Here is a 13,824-nt window from a genome sequence, read left to right as displayed (position 1 = left end):
GACATTAAAGGAAGCCTTTTCTGTCAGAAAAAAGGCCGATTCTTCGTGCTCGTGCCGCTGTCTCCGACGATTGCCTGACTTCTCCGGCAAGAAGATCTCTTTCGAATTAAACGATTTGCAATTAGCTGCAGACACAGAAAGACCCTGAGTCTTTATTAGTCCTCGTCTAGTTCCAGTGCAAAACGGTAAGCATGAGAATTCGAATTTCAATCTCGCCGACCGAACGCCAGAAGAAGCGCGAGTGGGTGTCGGACACATTTTGGATCCGCCGCGATTTTCCCTAGGTTCGCAGATGCGGAGCCGGAAATTTTTAGTTTCGTTCAGAATTCTTAGGTTTAGACGCGTATTTCTCTGAATGACGTTAATTCAGGCCCTATAGTAAAAGCGTTCTTGCCCAAACACGGTGAACTCGAGCTTGTGGGCGACCTTGACTGTCTGCAGAGCACTGCAGTAGAAGAGGGTGGATTTAGCTCTCGCGGTACGAAATAGTTGCAAAGTTTGCAATACGATTGAAACATGCAAACACGATAGAATCACACCCTAGCGTTTACATTAGAATTTAACCTCATGAAATCGGGGAATGTAATTGCAATAAATTTTATCACACATATTATTGTTCTAGATAATCACCAAATTTTTTCCAAATTAAAAAGAAGGTTGAATCAACTTTTTTTTACACATAATACATAACAATGAGTTTCAAATTTACACTGCAAATTATTTAGTTAAAGAAAGCAAAGGACGGGTATATTTTTGTATTTTACATTTTTTGAAGTTACATTTTAAAGGTGATCAACTAATTTTCGAGCGATTTAAAATTAAAAACACTCCAAATTAAAAAAAAAAAAAAACATTTATTTTGTTAATTTAAAATAATAATAATCAGATGGTAATAACACAAATGTTGAAATAATATCAATATTTTTTATCTCTTATCTTTCAAATTTGAAATTTGTGCTTGATTGTACATAAAAGGATTCAGAAGAATTATTTTAAAATGCTTTTGTAGGGGACTAGGTAGTGAGTCACGCATCAACTCCAAAAATAATTAAATTATTCAGCACTTTGATTCTTTGCAGGGGCACAATATTGTTAAATTTAAATTCACCAATTATAAAGAAAGAAATTAAACATGCAGATTTATTTAGAGCATTTAACTGATTTACCAAAATATTCCGTATATTTTTTTGATATCAATCAAAGCAATTTTTCTTAATTTCTTTTGCCGTCGCCGTGGTTGGGCGCTTTCGATTTTTGGCACGCCTCAGTCACGAGAGCTTTGCAGCAACATTAATTTGTCAGTCAAGGCGAGCGAAATCGGCAGTACAGACGATAAATATTTTTCGCAGTTTAACCTAGATTATTGTCAAATCACCGCAGTTTGTGTAATGTGGGGCTTCTTTCTTGTTCTCGCGCCGCCCGAAGAAAAATAATAATGTGATAAAACAAATAAAAAGTTGAGCCGTTTTAATGCGATTGTGTCACAGATTAGCTCCGCTGTTTTCACACGTTTCGTGCACTACAATCTTTCCTTTCACGCCAGGAAAATTTCTTAAATGGACTTTTTGATTGGTGATAAGAAAAGTTGCTAGAATTTTTTAATCAATTCAAAGAAAAATAAATCTGATGAAAATTAAGGAATTTTAAATATTTGAAAAAATAAAAACTTAACAATTGATAAAACATGGTATATTTTGTTATATTATAACTAAATTTATTATATTAAATAATTATGTTTACTTAAATTACACGATTATTTAGTTTTCATGTTTTCAGAGCAAGGCGTAGGATTTTTTCATGAAACATTTCATCATTAATTTCTAATCATAGCATTTTTCGAGCCCGTAACTTCCTTTTCACATTTTCTCTGGTGCTTTTCCACCGTTATTTTGGACGACGTTTCGCCGCCGCCGTTGCCAAAAGAGCGAGCGAAAGAGGTTTAATCAAAGTTTCCGGTGCGGCAGCGACAAGCGCCGCTCTCACCCCACGATGCAAATTTTGCGAGAAATCACGCGCGCTGCTCGAGTTCAAAGTATTTTGTAGTGGCGGCGGCGCCGTCGAGAGGGAAAGCAGGCGAGGGTTGCTGCCAGGTGCTCGTTCTAAATTGAAGGGCGAAGGGTGAGCCCACGCGGGGCGCGTGGGAGCGACCGGGGCGCGCCGTCGCACCACTTGCACCCTGCAGCCCCTGCTTTCACATCTCAGTCGGCACGCGGCGGCCACGATGGCTGAGAAAAGCATCCGATGGCTTAACAACCCCTACGTGCTCACCTGTTACAGAGCCAACGCCAGGATGTCCGACCGCAAGGCAGTCATCAAGAACGCTGACATGGCCGAGGAGATGCAGCAGGACGCTGTCGACTGCGCCACTCAGGCCCTCGAGAAGTTCAACATTGAGAAGGTGCGAAAAGTGTAGCATTTGTCATTAATTTCAATTAAAGAAATAATGAAATTCAAACTCGATTTAATTTCAAACTTTAATTTTTTCATCGAAAAATTTTAAAATCCTGTCTAGTCTATTTTTTTTTTAATTCATTTTAAAGGTCTGAAATTTTATGAACTTAATTTTCAAATTTAAATTCTATACTATTCCATTCCGGTTGATATTTTTTTTTATCATTCTTTGTGTAAATATATCCAAGCGCTGTGTGTTGGCGGTAATTGCGCAATCGACAATGAGAATCTTCTTTATTTACACACCCAATCGGCAATTTGCATATTCATTGGAAGGAATCAACAAGGACAATACCCAAGCGCGTTTATTATTATTATTGGATAATTTTACACTGAGTCAATTTTATCCTCTGGTTGTGTGCAAACTTATTTGCACGCACTTTCAAACAATAAAGAAGCCCTTGATTGAAACTCTATCAAGTGTCAAGTTTTGACGGCTCTGATGTAACCCAACAACACATGGGTTGATACATAGATCAAAACCTGTAGTAGTGTGCAATATTATATAATTTAATGAATTATAACAATTTTTTAGTAGAATTTTTTTAAATTTACATAAATCTTGTTTTCTGTTTTTAGGACATTGCTGCCTACATCAAAAAGGAGTTTGACAAGAAGTTCAACCCGACCTGGCACTGCATAGTCGGCCGCAACTTTGGCAGCTACGTGACTCACGAGACGAGACACTTCATCTACTTCTACCTGGGCCAGGTGGCCATCCTGCTCTTCAAGAGCGGTTAATTCCATCAACTTGATGTTTAAGCTACTACACAAAATAAATGTTAAGCTAAGAGTTTAAATTAAAAAGAAACAACTGGAGTCCACCCCACACGACAGCTTTTGTGTTTTCTGGCCAGAGGCCGCCAAAGAGCCACTGGTTGTCGGTGTACAGTGGTTGAATGTGATAATTTTTGCATCTTGATTGGTAGCATTTACCAAGCAGACCCACACCTAACGTCCTTTCCCCTTATCTTGAGTTGAAATCTCACAACTTCTGTTGTTTACTTTTTATACCTCGGAGTTACGTTCCGTTCAGCTTGAGTAACTGCGAAATGACTTAAGTTAATAAAACCCTAACTGCTTCCCTTACTCACAGCGAGTTTCATTTATTGAAATATGTATTCACAACTTGTGTCCTGAGTGGACGGCTACAACGCCGAAAGTTAGATTTTCATAGCGAACAAATTTGAATCCAGCTCGTTCAATCATGCTGGCGAATTCCTCCTGCAATGAGAAAGCAAGTGATGCGGATGAGAAACAAAACAAAGAGACACTGGTTTGCAAGGGCAATGGGGCATCACTAGTCAATATGCTCTTGGACAATTCACACACGAATGAATATATAAATTTGGGAAAATAAAGGTCGGCACACAGCAGACCCAACCATTCGAAAGGGAATTTCACAAAGGCAGCAAAATATTGCTGAGCTTATATTAGCAACCCAGTTCGAAAATTTAAAAAAACGATTTTTTTTTATGTGGAAACAAAACAATAATTGATTTAAAAAAAAAAAAGAATTCTGAATATTGCAAATAAAACTAAATTATTAATAATTTAATTTATTGAAGAATATTCAATTTTTTAGTAAGAAGAAAGAAGCATAACATTTGATGAATTTGGCTGAGGGTTGCAAAAAAATAATTGAAGCATCATACGTGGAGTAATCGGCTTAACGGCTATTTATGTGGGGGTGTGGGGTGCACCTCTAGAGCAGGGCAAATGAATGAGTTTGCCAGCGTCCAAATATAAACGATTATTGATCAGAGCGGTGTCAAGAGGGGAGACGGGAGAAAGTGAGTGTTGGGTGGAATGCCATACCTGATTTGGGAACTGCCGTATACTCTCGACTAGGTACTGGTAAGCCTTCCACTGGCCAGCGATCAGTTGGCCCATGACGGGGATTGCTTGAAATGAATACTGGTCGTACAGCCTGCAAAAAATGAAACAAAAATTCCAGACCAAATGGCAGAAAATCCAAAATAGCTCTACACTTCCACCCTCGATCTGGCTCGGGGCTGATTTTGTAAAAGGATCGAAGATCGAAGGACTATTTCGGGCGCACCGCAACACAGCCGCCAAAGAACAAAATAATTTTCCTGCCGCAAATTCTCACTACTTTATTTCCTGCAAAATGAACATTTCAAAAATAGAACATAAACCACTTTTGGCAACCTTGCTTGCGGGTTTAAGGAAACATTGGATTTTCATCTAGCGTCTCTTGCAGTATGTGCACCCCTGTGAAAGTGTGACTTATGCAACCGGCACGACTCGCGTGTGGAGCAGAAAGCCTATAATTTAAATAGATAAGACTATGCGCGCTATCTACGTTTGCTGCTGTTTCAAATAAATTATTCCTGATACATTTTCCCTCTATCCAACTATTATTTACAGTCTGGGTGCGTTTTTTAAACAAAGTGCAATTAAGAAAAGAACCGAATTTGTGCAGCACACCATGTAATTCTTGCAGACACAGAAAATAGAGACTTAAAACAACAGGAATTAGTGCCAAACAAGAGCGTGGGTTTGCTTCAGGCACAGGGATATCGATTTACTCGCCCTCGAATTTGTCCATTCAAACGCGCGAGAGGCCAGTTATAAGAATCGCCAGGACCTGTTGAATGAGCATTTTTTTCTCTCTCGCCACGCTTCAAATCTCAACTTAAAAATGTTCTCATTCTTTTTGTAACGCATAATCTTTTTAAAAAAATTCTATCGCGAGTCGTAAATTAATTGCGCTAAAAATTCTTCTCAACATTGCTATTGACATCATTATGATAGCCAATTTGCTCTTCAATAATTATAAAATGGAAGCTGCAGACTTAATCGTATCAATTATGAGCAGCAACTTCGGTTTAAGCCGCTTTTCCTGTTATATGATTGTGTTCTCCCATAAGTCCACTTGGCGAATTAATTTGTAACACAAAAGCCTCGATCGTTCTCAAATTTCTTGCTGGGAATATATTTACTAGCGCCAGGGCCATGAAAAGAGTGGGGACCTAGAAACATTGCATGCAATGTTGAGACAAGCCTCGGCGGCAGTGGAAACTGGAGTACCCTTCAAAGGTACTAAAAATTATAGTTTGAAGCAGAATAAAAATTAAAATGAGTGGTTTTAAGCTACTGCTTGTTGTGAGTGGAGGACCAGTTTTTTCGTGCGAAAAAGCAAGGATATTTAAAAAAAAAAAACGTGCAATATTTATTTAAAATGTGTTTATGCAAAAAAAGATTATTTTTATTTATTAATTGAGTTCATTTTTCCTTTTTTTTGCAATATTCGTAGGCGAAGGTTGCTGTTGACGTTAGCGTGCGGTTGATATTTCATCATCTCTTGCACATGAATCGCACAATTGGAATCAAATTTCTAGATTTTCCCTGGATTTTCCTAATTGAGTGCGGATCGGAATGAGGAGCGGCGGGAGAGAGAGCAAGAGACAGAATGAAGCAGCAGCCTGTTACCATGACTGCAGCCATTCCCATGGCAACATCCAATATGGCCTGGAAAACACCTACGCCTAATACCTGACACCCTCGTTATTCTTTGAAAAGCCCAACTTCACCCATGTCCGCCAGTTTGCTCCTCTTTTTCCTCTTCTCCCAATTGGCAGGTTTTCTTTGAGTAAAAATGCTTTGAGACTCCCAGACGGTGAATAAAATGATAATGAAGATTTTGTACATAGGTATCTCACTTTTTTTTATACAAATACATTGCTTTATTATATATTAATATTATCTCAATGTTCAGATTTCTAGTTGTTCCGCATGTTTAAATCAAACTTAAAATAAGCGAGAGCAAAAGAAATAATTTTTAGGACACTGTAATTTATATTTTTCATCCTCTACTCATTAAAGAGTTTACTCTCAAATAACCTGAAGTAATTTCTGAAAAACTTCACCTCAATTTAAACTATCTATGACCACTAATTAATAGGTATATTTATAAAAAAAAGCAATAAAAATTAAAAATCACTTGAACTCACCATCGAAGATTTTCATTCTGGACAAGGCTGAACTCCAAGCACATGAATCGACCACCAGGTTTCAGAACTCTGTAAGCTTCACTAAGAGCCTATAGAATAAATCCATATTGTTAAAATTTGTACTTGAATAAATTAATTTTAATACATTTTCAATGTGGGTGACGTTCCTGATTCCAAAAGCAATGGTGTAAGCATCAAAAGAGTTGTCAGCAATAGAAGACAAGTTTTCTGCGTCACCCTGCAACCACTCCATCCCTGTGTAGCCCAAGCCACTTGCTCTATTGCGTCCGACGTCCAGCATGGCCTGGTTTATGTCACAGACGGTGATTCCACTTCCGTCACTGCTGCCTAAGAATTTCGCAATACGGAAGGCAATGTCACCTGTGTAAATATGGAAGGAAGTCGTCGTAATGGTCATTTAAATTTTTTTGGTTTAAAAATTACCAGTTCCTCCGGCCACGTCTAGAATTTTGCATGGTTTGGTCGGTGCAAGGCGATCTACAAAAATGTCTTTCCATAGTCTGTGAATGCCAAAACTCATGGCGTCGTTCATTTTATCATAAGACGACGCAACATCCTCAAAGACTTCATACACTTGAAAAAAGGAAATATACACATGAAACAAGTGTTACAAATTAATTTGAATTCAATAAATTCAAAAATTATTACATAAATGTTCAAATTTTACGAAACTAACCTTTTTCAGCCTTTTCACTCTCTTTGACTGTTTGGAAACCAAAGTGCGTCTCTCCTGAAGACTTTTCGGTATTTTTTTGCTCTAAATTGGCAGCTCTTGTTTGATGAACTTTGCGGAAATGGCATGAAGTTCTCCTGGCGCATTTTAAAGTCCTCAGAAAGATTGATTTCCCAATTAAAGTTGACATGATCTAATAAAGATTAAAAGAAATCAGTTTAATGGATGAAAAGTATCTCATTTTTACCCTCTGTATTGAATAAAGTGCATAACCTTACAATTTGCTGTTTTACTACCCCTAAATCAGCTATATAAACGTTTAACTTAAATTTCTTTGTGAGTTGTTTTACTTGTTTTTGTTTTCTTTTATTATCATATGGTTGGAGTAGGTTCAATGAGAGGAGTGCTAAAGTCTCAATACTATCTTTAATTTTAGCCAATAGAATTGCTAATTTTTATTTTTATGTTTAGCTCCTATCGCTACTACCCAGACGAAAACCCCCCAGCCCCCCAGCTGCTAATGTCACATGGGTACTGTTCTCTTCGCGCCAGTCCCGGTAAATTTCTGTCGAGGAGACGCAAAATCTTTTTAAACATTTTTGACATTTTTATCTGGTTAATCGTCGTAAAAGCATATAAGCTGCCCTACACTCACGATGTCGAAGCTCAGTCTCAGCAAAAATAAGGCGAAAAAGAAGGTAAGAGATGGAAATAATATTGATTCAAAAAATTCCAAAATCGTCTGTTCAAATCTATCCTCTGCATGCATGCATAAAACACCTTGGATATTTGGGTTAATTGTTGGAATACTTTGAATTCGAATAGTTTGATAACCCTCATATATACATACATACATCGCAGTGTCCACTTAGAATGTGAGTTTATCTTATCTTACAATCTTAATTGTTGGGCATATCAGCATAAGCGGAAAATATAAGAACAATAATTTGATTTTATCTCATCCTATATATCTAACGGTAAAACGTTTATTCACTTATTGTCACTTATTTACCAGAATTCTTGGGGGTCTTTTATGAATCGTCATGTACAATAATATTATTCTCTGCCAATAACTTATTTAAATATAATTTAATATCTGCTTCTTATTATACAATTTTACAGGTCCCATTGCCAGAATCCTCAAAGAGCAAGCAGCAGACTTTGACAAGCTACTTTTCCGTCACTTCTCCAAGTTTGAAAAAAGTCCCAATTGGCATTAACAATGGCAGTGTTTGTCTTGAGGAAGATGATGATGTGAAGGTTTAGAAATTATTTCTTTATTTTTCGGTAAATTTTGTAAAACTTTTAAATAATATTTTTCAGATAATTGAAGAGTTCAAAGAAAACGATTCAGTGACACAATCCACAAAAGAAACAAAAGTATCAGAAACTATGGATATCAAGCAGGAAGCTTTGAAGGAAAAACCAGTAATACCTCAAGAAGAGCTTCAATTAAAATCTCCATTGAAGAAAAAGATGAGAACTGAGGAAAATATTGAATGCATCATCGATGGAGTAAAAGATTGTGGAGACACAGGGTGTAGTGAATTGCGATCCAAAGAATTGAAAGAACTTGAGGCTCTGGAAGCGGCTTCTTTGATGGACGTGACATTTGACTTCTGCAGTGAAGACGAAGTTGAAACCAGCTTCCGAGAAATGTATGTAGCATATAATATTATTAACTTAATTAATGCAATAAAAAAAATGTATAATATTTGTTTTCTTTTAATTCTGAAAGTGACTTTAATAAATAAATTTCTAATGTTACAGCAAGCTCGAGTCACAGGAGTTTGACCTTTCAATTATCCAGAGGTGCAAAGTGAAGAGTCTTGAAATGCAAGCAAACGGTAGTAAAATAGTAGAATTGCAATCATTTGGAAACAAGGACCTAGTGGCCAATTGCACCATGAGTGGATCATGGTAATTTTCTCTATTCCGCAAAGGCATAAAAATATTTAAAAAAAAAAATCATTTTATAGGTCTTGGGAGAGTAATATAAAGGAAGGATGTACAATCAACGTCAGAGCTATTAAGTCTTTGGCTGGAGAGTGGATGGTCTATGATGATCCTGATGACATTTGCCTCCTGGTTGAAGAGCCTGACGTGCTGCTCAGTTGCACAACAGTTATGTCTGCACTTCGCTGCCGACGGGCTGCTGTTCTCTCTGAGCTTTTCAAGGGCTTGGGCAAGGAAGATCGAGGTGGTTACTTAGCACTTGGCAAACTGATGCATGAAGTCACCCAGCAGGTTTTTTGCTTTAAATTATTCTTGTATTTAATATTAAAATAAAAATCGTAGTGTCTCGAGGAAAAATTGCTCACCCAATATTCTGTGGAAAAAGTGTTTGAGTCGCTTTTGAAGAATCCGAGGATAATTTTTGACATGTACACCATGGAAAACGACCTGGCCAAGCTCAAAGAAGCTGCACAACCATACTTCTCGAGCATTGCCAAGTAAAAATATAGAGTATAACTTATATATTCAGAATTCAAACTTATCCTCAAAGGTTTCTTGAACAACACGCTTCTCCTGGTGATTATTTGAGTGACGATCTCTTGACAGAGGCTTCTAAGAGAGGAAGCGATGTTTGGCCTGGGAAAATTGATGAAGTGGTAGACATCGAGGACACCCTCTGGATGCCTCAGTTTGGTCTAAAAGGGAAACTTGATGTTACTGGAAGGGTGAAGCACTACAGCAATATGAAAGAGATAAATGTAAAAAATTTACATGCATTTCAAAAATAGAAAATTATTTACTAATTTTTAAACTGAACTACTTAGGAAATTCCGTTGGAGTTGAAGACTGGCAGAATGGACACTGACCAAGTAAGCCACCGAGGGCAGTTAATGCTTTACTCCGCAATGATGGCTGAGGCAGAGCAGAAGCCTGTTCAATATGGACTTCTCATATATTTGAAGTATATCAGTATTTTATTTATTTTTGAATTAAAAATTAATGAAAATAAAATTGACCTGTTTTAAGGAACTGTGCTGTGAAAGAAGTCCGAGCAAACAAGGGTGAGATGAGGGATGCGATCATTCTTCGTAACGAGTTAGCAAAGGCAATCAATGGCAGGCCAGAAATAATAATAGAGGATGAAAACAACCCAAAAAAGAAGACTATGAAACCGCCAATGCTGCCAGCGCCCATAAAAAGACCTAGAGAATGCATTAGATGTCCATACTTGGACGCAAGTCTTTAAGTTTTCCCTAGATAATGAAAATGAAATAAAATTTATTTCAGGTGTGTACTGCTTACTCCAGCAAAGAGGAGTACGACAATCCAGTGCAAAAGGACAGGCTGAAAGAGCGAGAAGGAAATTTGACTGAAAATCACATTAACTACTTTATTCATTGGGCTTGTCTAACTCAACTGGAGGAACAGGGCTGCAACGTGAACTTGGAAATTTTGTGGACCAAAGCACCACATGAAAGGTTTGAAACCTATAAATGCGCATGAATGATTTTTAATTGGATCAATTCCTAGGGAGGCTGATAAGCGTGGTTGTTTGAGTTCATTAAAAATTGAATCCTGTGTGAAAAATGGTCTTCAGTTTACCACTATTTTGTCAAGAGCAGAGGACTCAAAGTGCTCCGACAGATTGGATGCTGCGGGAATCAATGTGAGCGACTTTGTCGTCTTTGGCAATCAAAAGAGAATTGTACTGAGCCTTGCTACTGTGAAGAGTATTTCTGCTGACAAAGTTGAAATATCTGTCGACAAGTGCGTAAAAATTGTCCATCTAAAACTAAGATAAATAAGTAACAAAAAAAATTTAACAGAGATTTCTCTAAAAAGTACGGGAACAAGTACTATACCCTGGATATTTACAAGTCGAACAGAATGTTGACAACGAAGTTAGTAGCACTGGCCAGTTTGTTAGCAAACACTGATGAAGCTTTCAACCTTCGACGAAGAATCATCGATAGGTTTGAATGCAATCCTATTTGAATTTTTTATTGAAAACTTTACAAAATAAATCTTCAGGATTGATCCAAAATTTGTCAAATCTGATTCTTGGAATTATGTGCACAAAATCATGCCTGAAGTGCTGGAGAGTCTGAACATGGATCAGAAAATGTGTGTCCAGAGAGTGCTAGAGGCTCAAGATTATGTTTTGGTGCAGGGTCTCCCTGGAAGCGGTAACAAAAAATTTAATCTTTGATAGATTTTATTTGAGCATTATTAACTGCAGGGAAAACTTCAACGATTGTGACGTTGGTCAGAATTCTTGCAGCCCTTGGCTTTTCAATTCTAGTAACCAGCCATACCAACTCTGCTGTCGACAATGTGCTATGTCGCCTACTGCCTTTCAACCTCAACATCCTCAGATTGGGTGCGTCTAGTAAATTTGCAAACAGCCTGAAGGATTACACGGAAGCTGCTTTGTCGGAAAAAGCTTCGTCGATTGTTGAATTTGATCAACTGGTTCAAGAAAAGGTGATTCTAAATTTTTATTTTCTATTATATTTATCTCTTCCGTTTTTTAACATAGAACGTCATTGGTGTCACATGTACAAGTGCAAACAATCCTCTTCTGAGGAGGAAGCATTTTGATTACTGCATCGTTGATGAAGCCACGCAAGTGCCTCAGCCGTCTGCAATTTCAGCTCTTCTCTGTGCCAAAAGATTTGTCCTTGTAGGCGACCCTGACCAACTGCAGCCCGTGGTCACTAATAAAGATGCAAAGGAGCTTGGAATGGAGGAAACCCTTTTTGAGAGACTGCAGAGACCCCAAAGCACAGCAGTCCTAGGCTTGCAATATCGCATGAACGCATCTATCTGCGATTTAGCCAACAAGATAACCTACAAAGGTGCTCTTAAGTGTGGAAATGACCAAGTTGCTCAATCAAAGTTCTTACTTCCAAAAGAAACCGTAAGAAAATGAACACAGATTATTTTATATTTTAATATCAATTTTGAAGTTAAAAAAATTATCATGATTTATCTATAAGCTAAAAATAATGCTCACTTCTGAATTTTAAAATTGCAACTTCAAAAAATGTTCATGGGTAATTTAAATTGTCACAACTTTGTTTCCTCAGGTGCTAAGTACTTGCCCTTCGTGGCTTAGAAATATCCTTACTCATGAGAATGGAGCAGTCTTTGTGGATACTGGCAAAACTAAGGCAGCGAATGATGACGAACCCAAAACTGAAGACGTTTTTAATGAGAAAGAAGCTGCATTGATTGCAGTGCTAGTGGAAACCCTCATTAAGGTACAGTAGATTTAATTGAAGATTTAGGTGTTTCATTTCCTAATTTTTAAACAGGGAGGAGTCATCTGTCAGGACATTGGTGTCATGACACCATTCCGAAGACAAGTTGCGCTTATCTCTGCCTCATTACGTCATGAAGGTCTTGATATTTCCACTATCGATCAGTTCCAAGGAAAAGACAAGTTGGTTTGCCTTGTCTCATTCACCAAGTCATTCATTGAAGAGAATGAAAGCAACAAAGTAAGTTAAAAATATGCTTGAAACTATTTGTCAAATATGAGAATGCATTTTAGCAACGTGGAGGGATTCTGACTGACTTCAAAAGACTGACAGTAGCTATCACCAGGGCCAGGGTCAAGCTGATTCTGGTTGGCGACCTTGAGTCTTTGCAGGGCTTTGAGCCTTTACGACAACTCAAAGAAGCTCTTCAGGGCAACATTATTGGTCTATCTGATCCAGAGAGTGGATTCACTTGGGAATCAATTTGATCATGAAGTAGAAGCTAACGAGGAGAAAAATAAAAGCTTTTTTTCTAATATTTTTGATTAATTAAATAAAATATGCATTGGCTTGACCAAATAAGGAAGTTTATTTTACTTAAGGGGAATAAAACGAGAACTGTGGGTCGCGCCGATACCTGGTCTGCCGTGCTTGACTGGCTTATAGGTGACACTGAATTCTCCCAGGTAGTGTCCAATCATCTCAGGCTGCAAAAAAAATTGAAATATTAGTACTTGTAACAAACTTAATATTTGTTCTCCTTACCTTGATCTCAACCTGGTTGAAAGTTTTGCCGTTGTATACGCCAACAATACTTCCGACCATTTCGGGGAAAACAATCATGTTGCGGAGGTGAGTTTTGACAACCTCTGGCTTCTCATTTGGAGGGGCTTCCTTCTTGGCCTTCCTCAATTTCTTCACAAGGGCCATGGGCTTGCGCTTCAGACCTCGGCTGAACCTTCTTCTGGCACGGCAGTGCATCAACTCCATAAGCTGCTCACTGTAATCAATGGAAAATTCTTAAACAATAACAAGTAAGGGGTGAAATGACTTACGCTGGCATGTCCAGGAGCTGGTCAAGGTCGACACCTCTGTAGGTGTACTTCCTGAAGGCCCTCTTCTTCTTGGTACCATCATCAACCTGAAAATAAAAATCAAAACAGTGGAATCAGTCCATCGGCCGGTTCAAAGTTTTCGGTCAATCTGGCAATTATATTTAGATATAATGCGTTAAAAATGTAAAAGGACGTATGTGAGCCAAAACTGTTAATTAATTTGTGCAGTAATACGCTTGATGAATCGGATAAAATGAGATAAAAATTTGATTTTACGTACGTCTGCCATTGTCACGTTGAGTTGTTGCTGTCAAGGAATAGCAATGGAGGAAGGGGAGGGTCCGTCGGAAGTAAAAATCCAAGGAGGAATTTTCAGCAAACATGGCCGCCAAAGAAGATTTGCCGTAAATGGAAATGATACGGAGCGA

General features: G+C 37.9%; 4 protein-coding genes across 6 annotated transcripts; 2 read left to right on the top strand and 2 right to left on the bottom strand.

Annotated features, from left to right (window-relative positions):
• The first annotated feature begins 2 nt into the window (after positions 1-2).
• On the top strand, positions 3-3,540 carry LOC132205396 (dynein light chain 1, cytoplasmic). The gene is made up of 3 exons (XM_059634430.1): positions 3-185; positions 2,278-2,398; positions 3,031-3,540. Exons 2-3 carry the CDS (start codon positions 2,291-2,293, stop codon positions 3,190-3,192), a joined length of 270 nt encoding a protein of 89 aa, XP_059490413.1. The 5' UTR covers positions 3-185; positions 2,278-2,290; the 3' UTR covers positions 3,193-3,540.
• LOC132205394 (2-methoxy-6-polyprenyl-1,4-benzoquinol methylase, mitochondrial) lies at positions 3,517-7,511 on the bottom strand. Its single transcript, XM_059634428.1, has 7 exons — positions 7,370-7,511; positions 7,126-7,315; positions 6,873-7,022; positions 6,574-6,809; positions 6,429-6,517; positions 4,270-4,381; positions 3,517-3,675 (listed from the first exon to the last, which is right to left on the bottom strand). The coding sequence occupies exons 2-7, from the start codon at positions 7,310-7,312 to the stop codon at positions 3,574-3,576; spliced, it is 876 nt and encodes a 291-aa protein (XP_059490411.1). The 5' UTR covers positions 7,313-7,315; positions 7,370-7,511; the 3' UTR covers positions 3,517-3,573.
• A 139-nt stretch (positions 7,512-7,650) lies between these two features.
• LOC132205411 (DNA replication ATP-dependent helicase/nuclease DNA2) lies at positions 7,651-12,917 on the top strand. 3 transcript variants are annotated; one of them, XM_059634450.1, is made up of 18 exons: positions 7,651-7,820; positions 8,245-8,382; positions 8,446-8,780; positions 8,893-9,042; positions 9,102-9,369; positions 9,421-9,575; positions 9,629-9,836; positions 9,903-10,039; positions 10,105-10,312; positions 10,366-10,556; positions 10,609-10,845; positions 10,905-11,051; positions 11,110-11,264; positions 11,318-11,562; positions 11,618-11,998; positions 12,168-12,341; positions 12,396-12,581; positions 12,635-12,917. In XM_059634450.1, exons 1-18 carry the CDS (start codon positions 7,779-7,781, stop codon positions 12,827-12,829), a joined length of 3,552 nt encoding a protein of 1,183 aa, XP_059490433.1. In that variant the 5' UTR covers positions 7,651-7,778; the 3' UTR covers positions 12,830-12,917. The 3 variants fall into 3 exon arrangements, with proteins under 3 accessions (XP_059490433.1, XP_059490434.1, XP_059490435.1); XM_059634451.1 differs by lacking the exon at positions 7,651-7,820 and adding an exon at positions 7,901-7,997; XM_059634452.1 differs by lacking the exon at positions 7,651-7,820 and adding an exon at positions 7,977-8,099.
• LOC132205416 (small ribosomal subunit protein uS19) lies at positions 12,912-13,801 on the bottom strand. Its single transcript, XM_059634456.1, has 4 exons — positions 13,677-13,801; positions 13,397-13,482; positions 13,107-13,341; positions 12,912-13,048 (listed from the first exon to the last, which is right to left on the bottom strand). Exons 1-4 carry the CDS (start codon positions 13,683-13,685, stop codon positions 12,935-12,937), a joined length of 444 nt encoding a protein of 147 aa, XP_059490439.1. The 5' UTR covers positions 13,686-13,801; the 3' UTR covers positions 12,912-12,934.
• Between the last annotated feature and the right edge of the window lie 23 nt (positions 13,802-13,824).

The sequence above is a fragment of the Neocloeon triangulifer genome, unplaced genomic scaffold, assembly GCF_031216515.1.
Source record: "Neocloeon triangulifer isolate White Clay Creek 2 clone unplaced genomic scaffold, ASM3121651v1 ptg000002l, whole genome shotgun sequence".
NCBI lineage: Eukaryota > Metazoa > Arthropoda > Insecta > Ephemeroptera > Baetidae > Neocloeon > Neocloeon triangulifer.
Note: the sequence above shows the minus strand (reverse complement) of the source record. Positions and strands in the feature narration are given on the sequence as shown.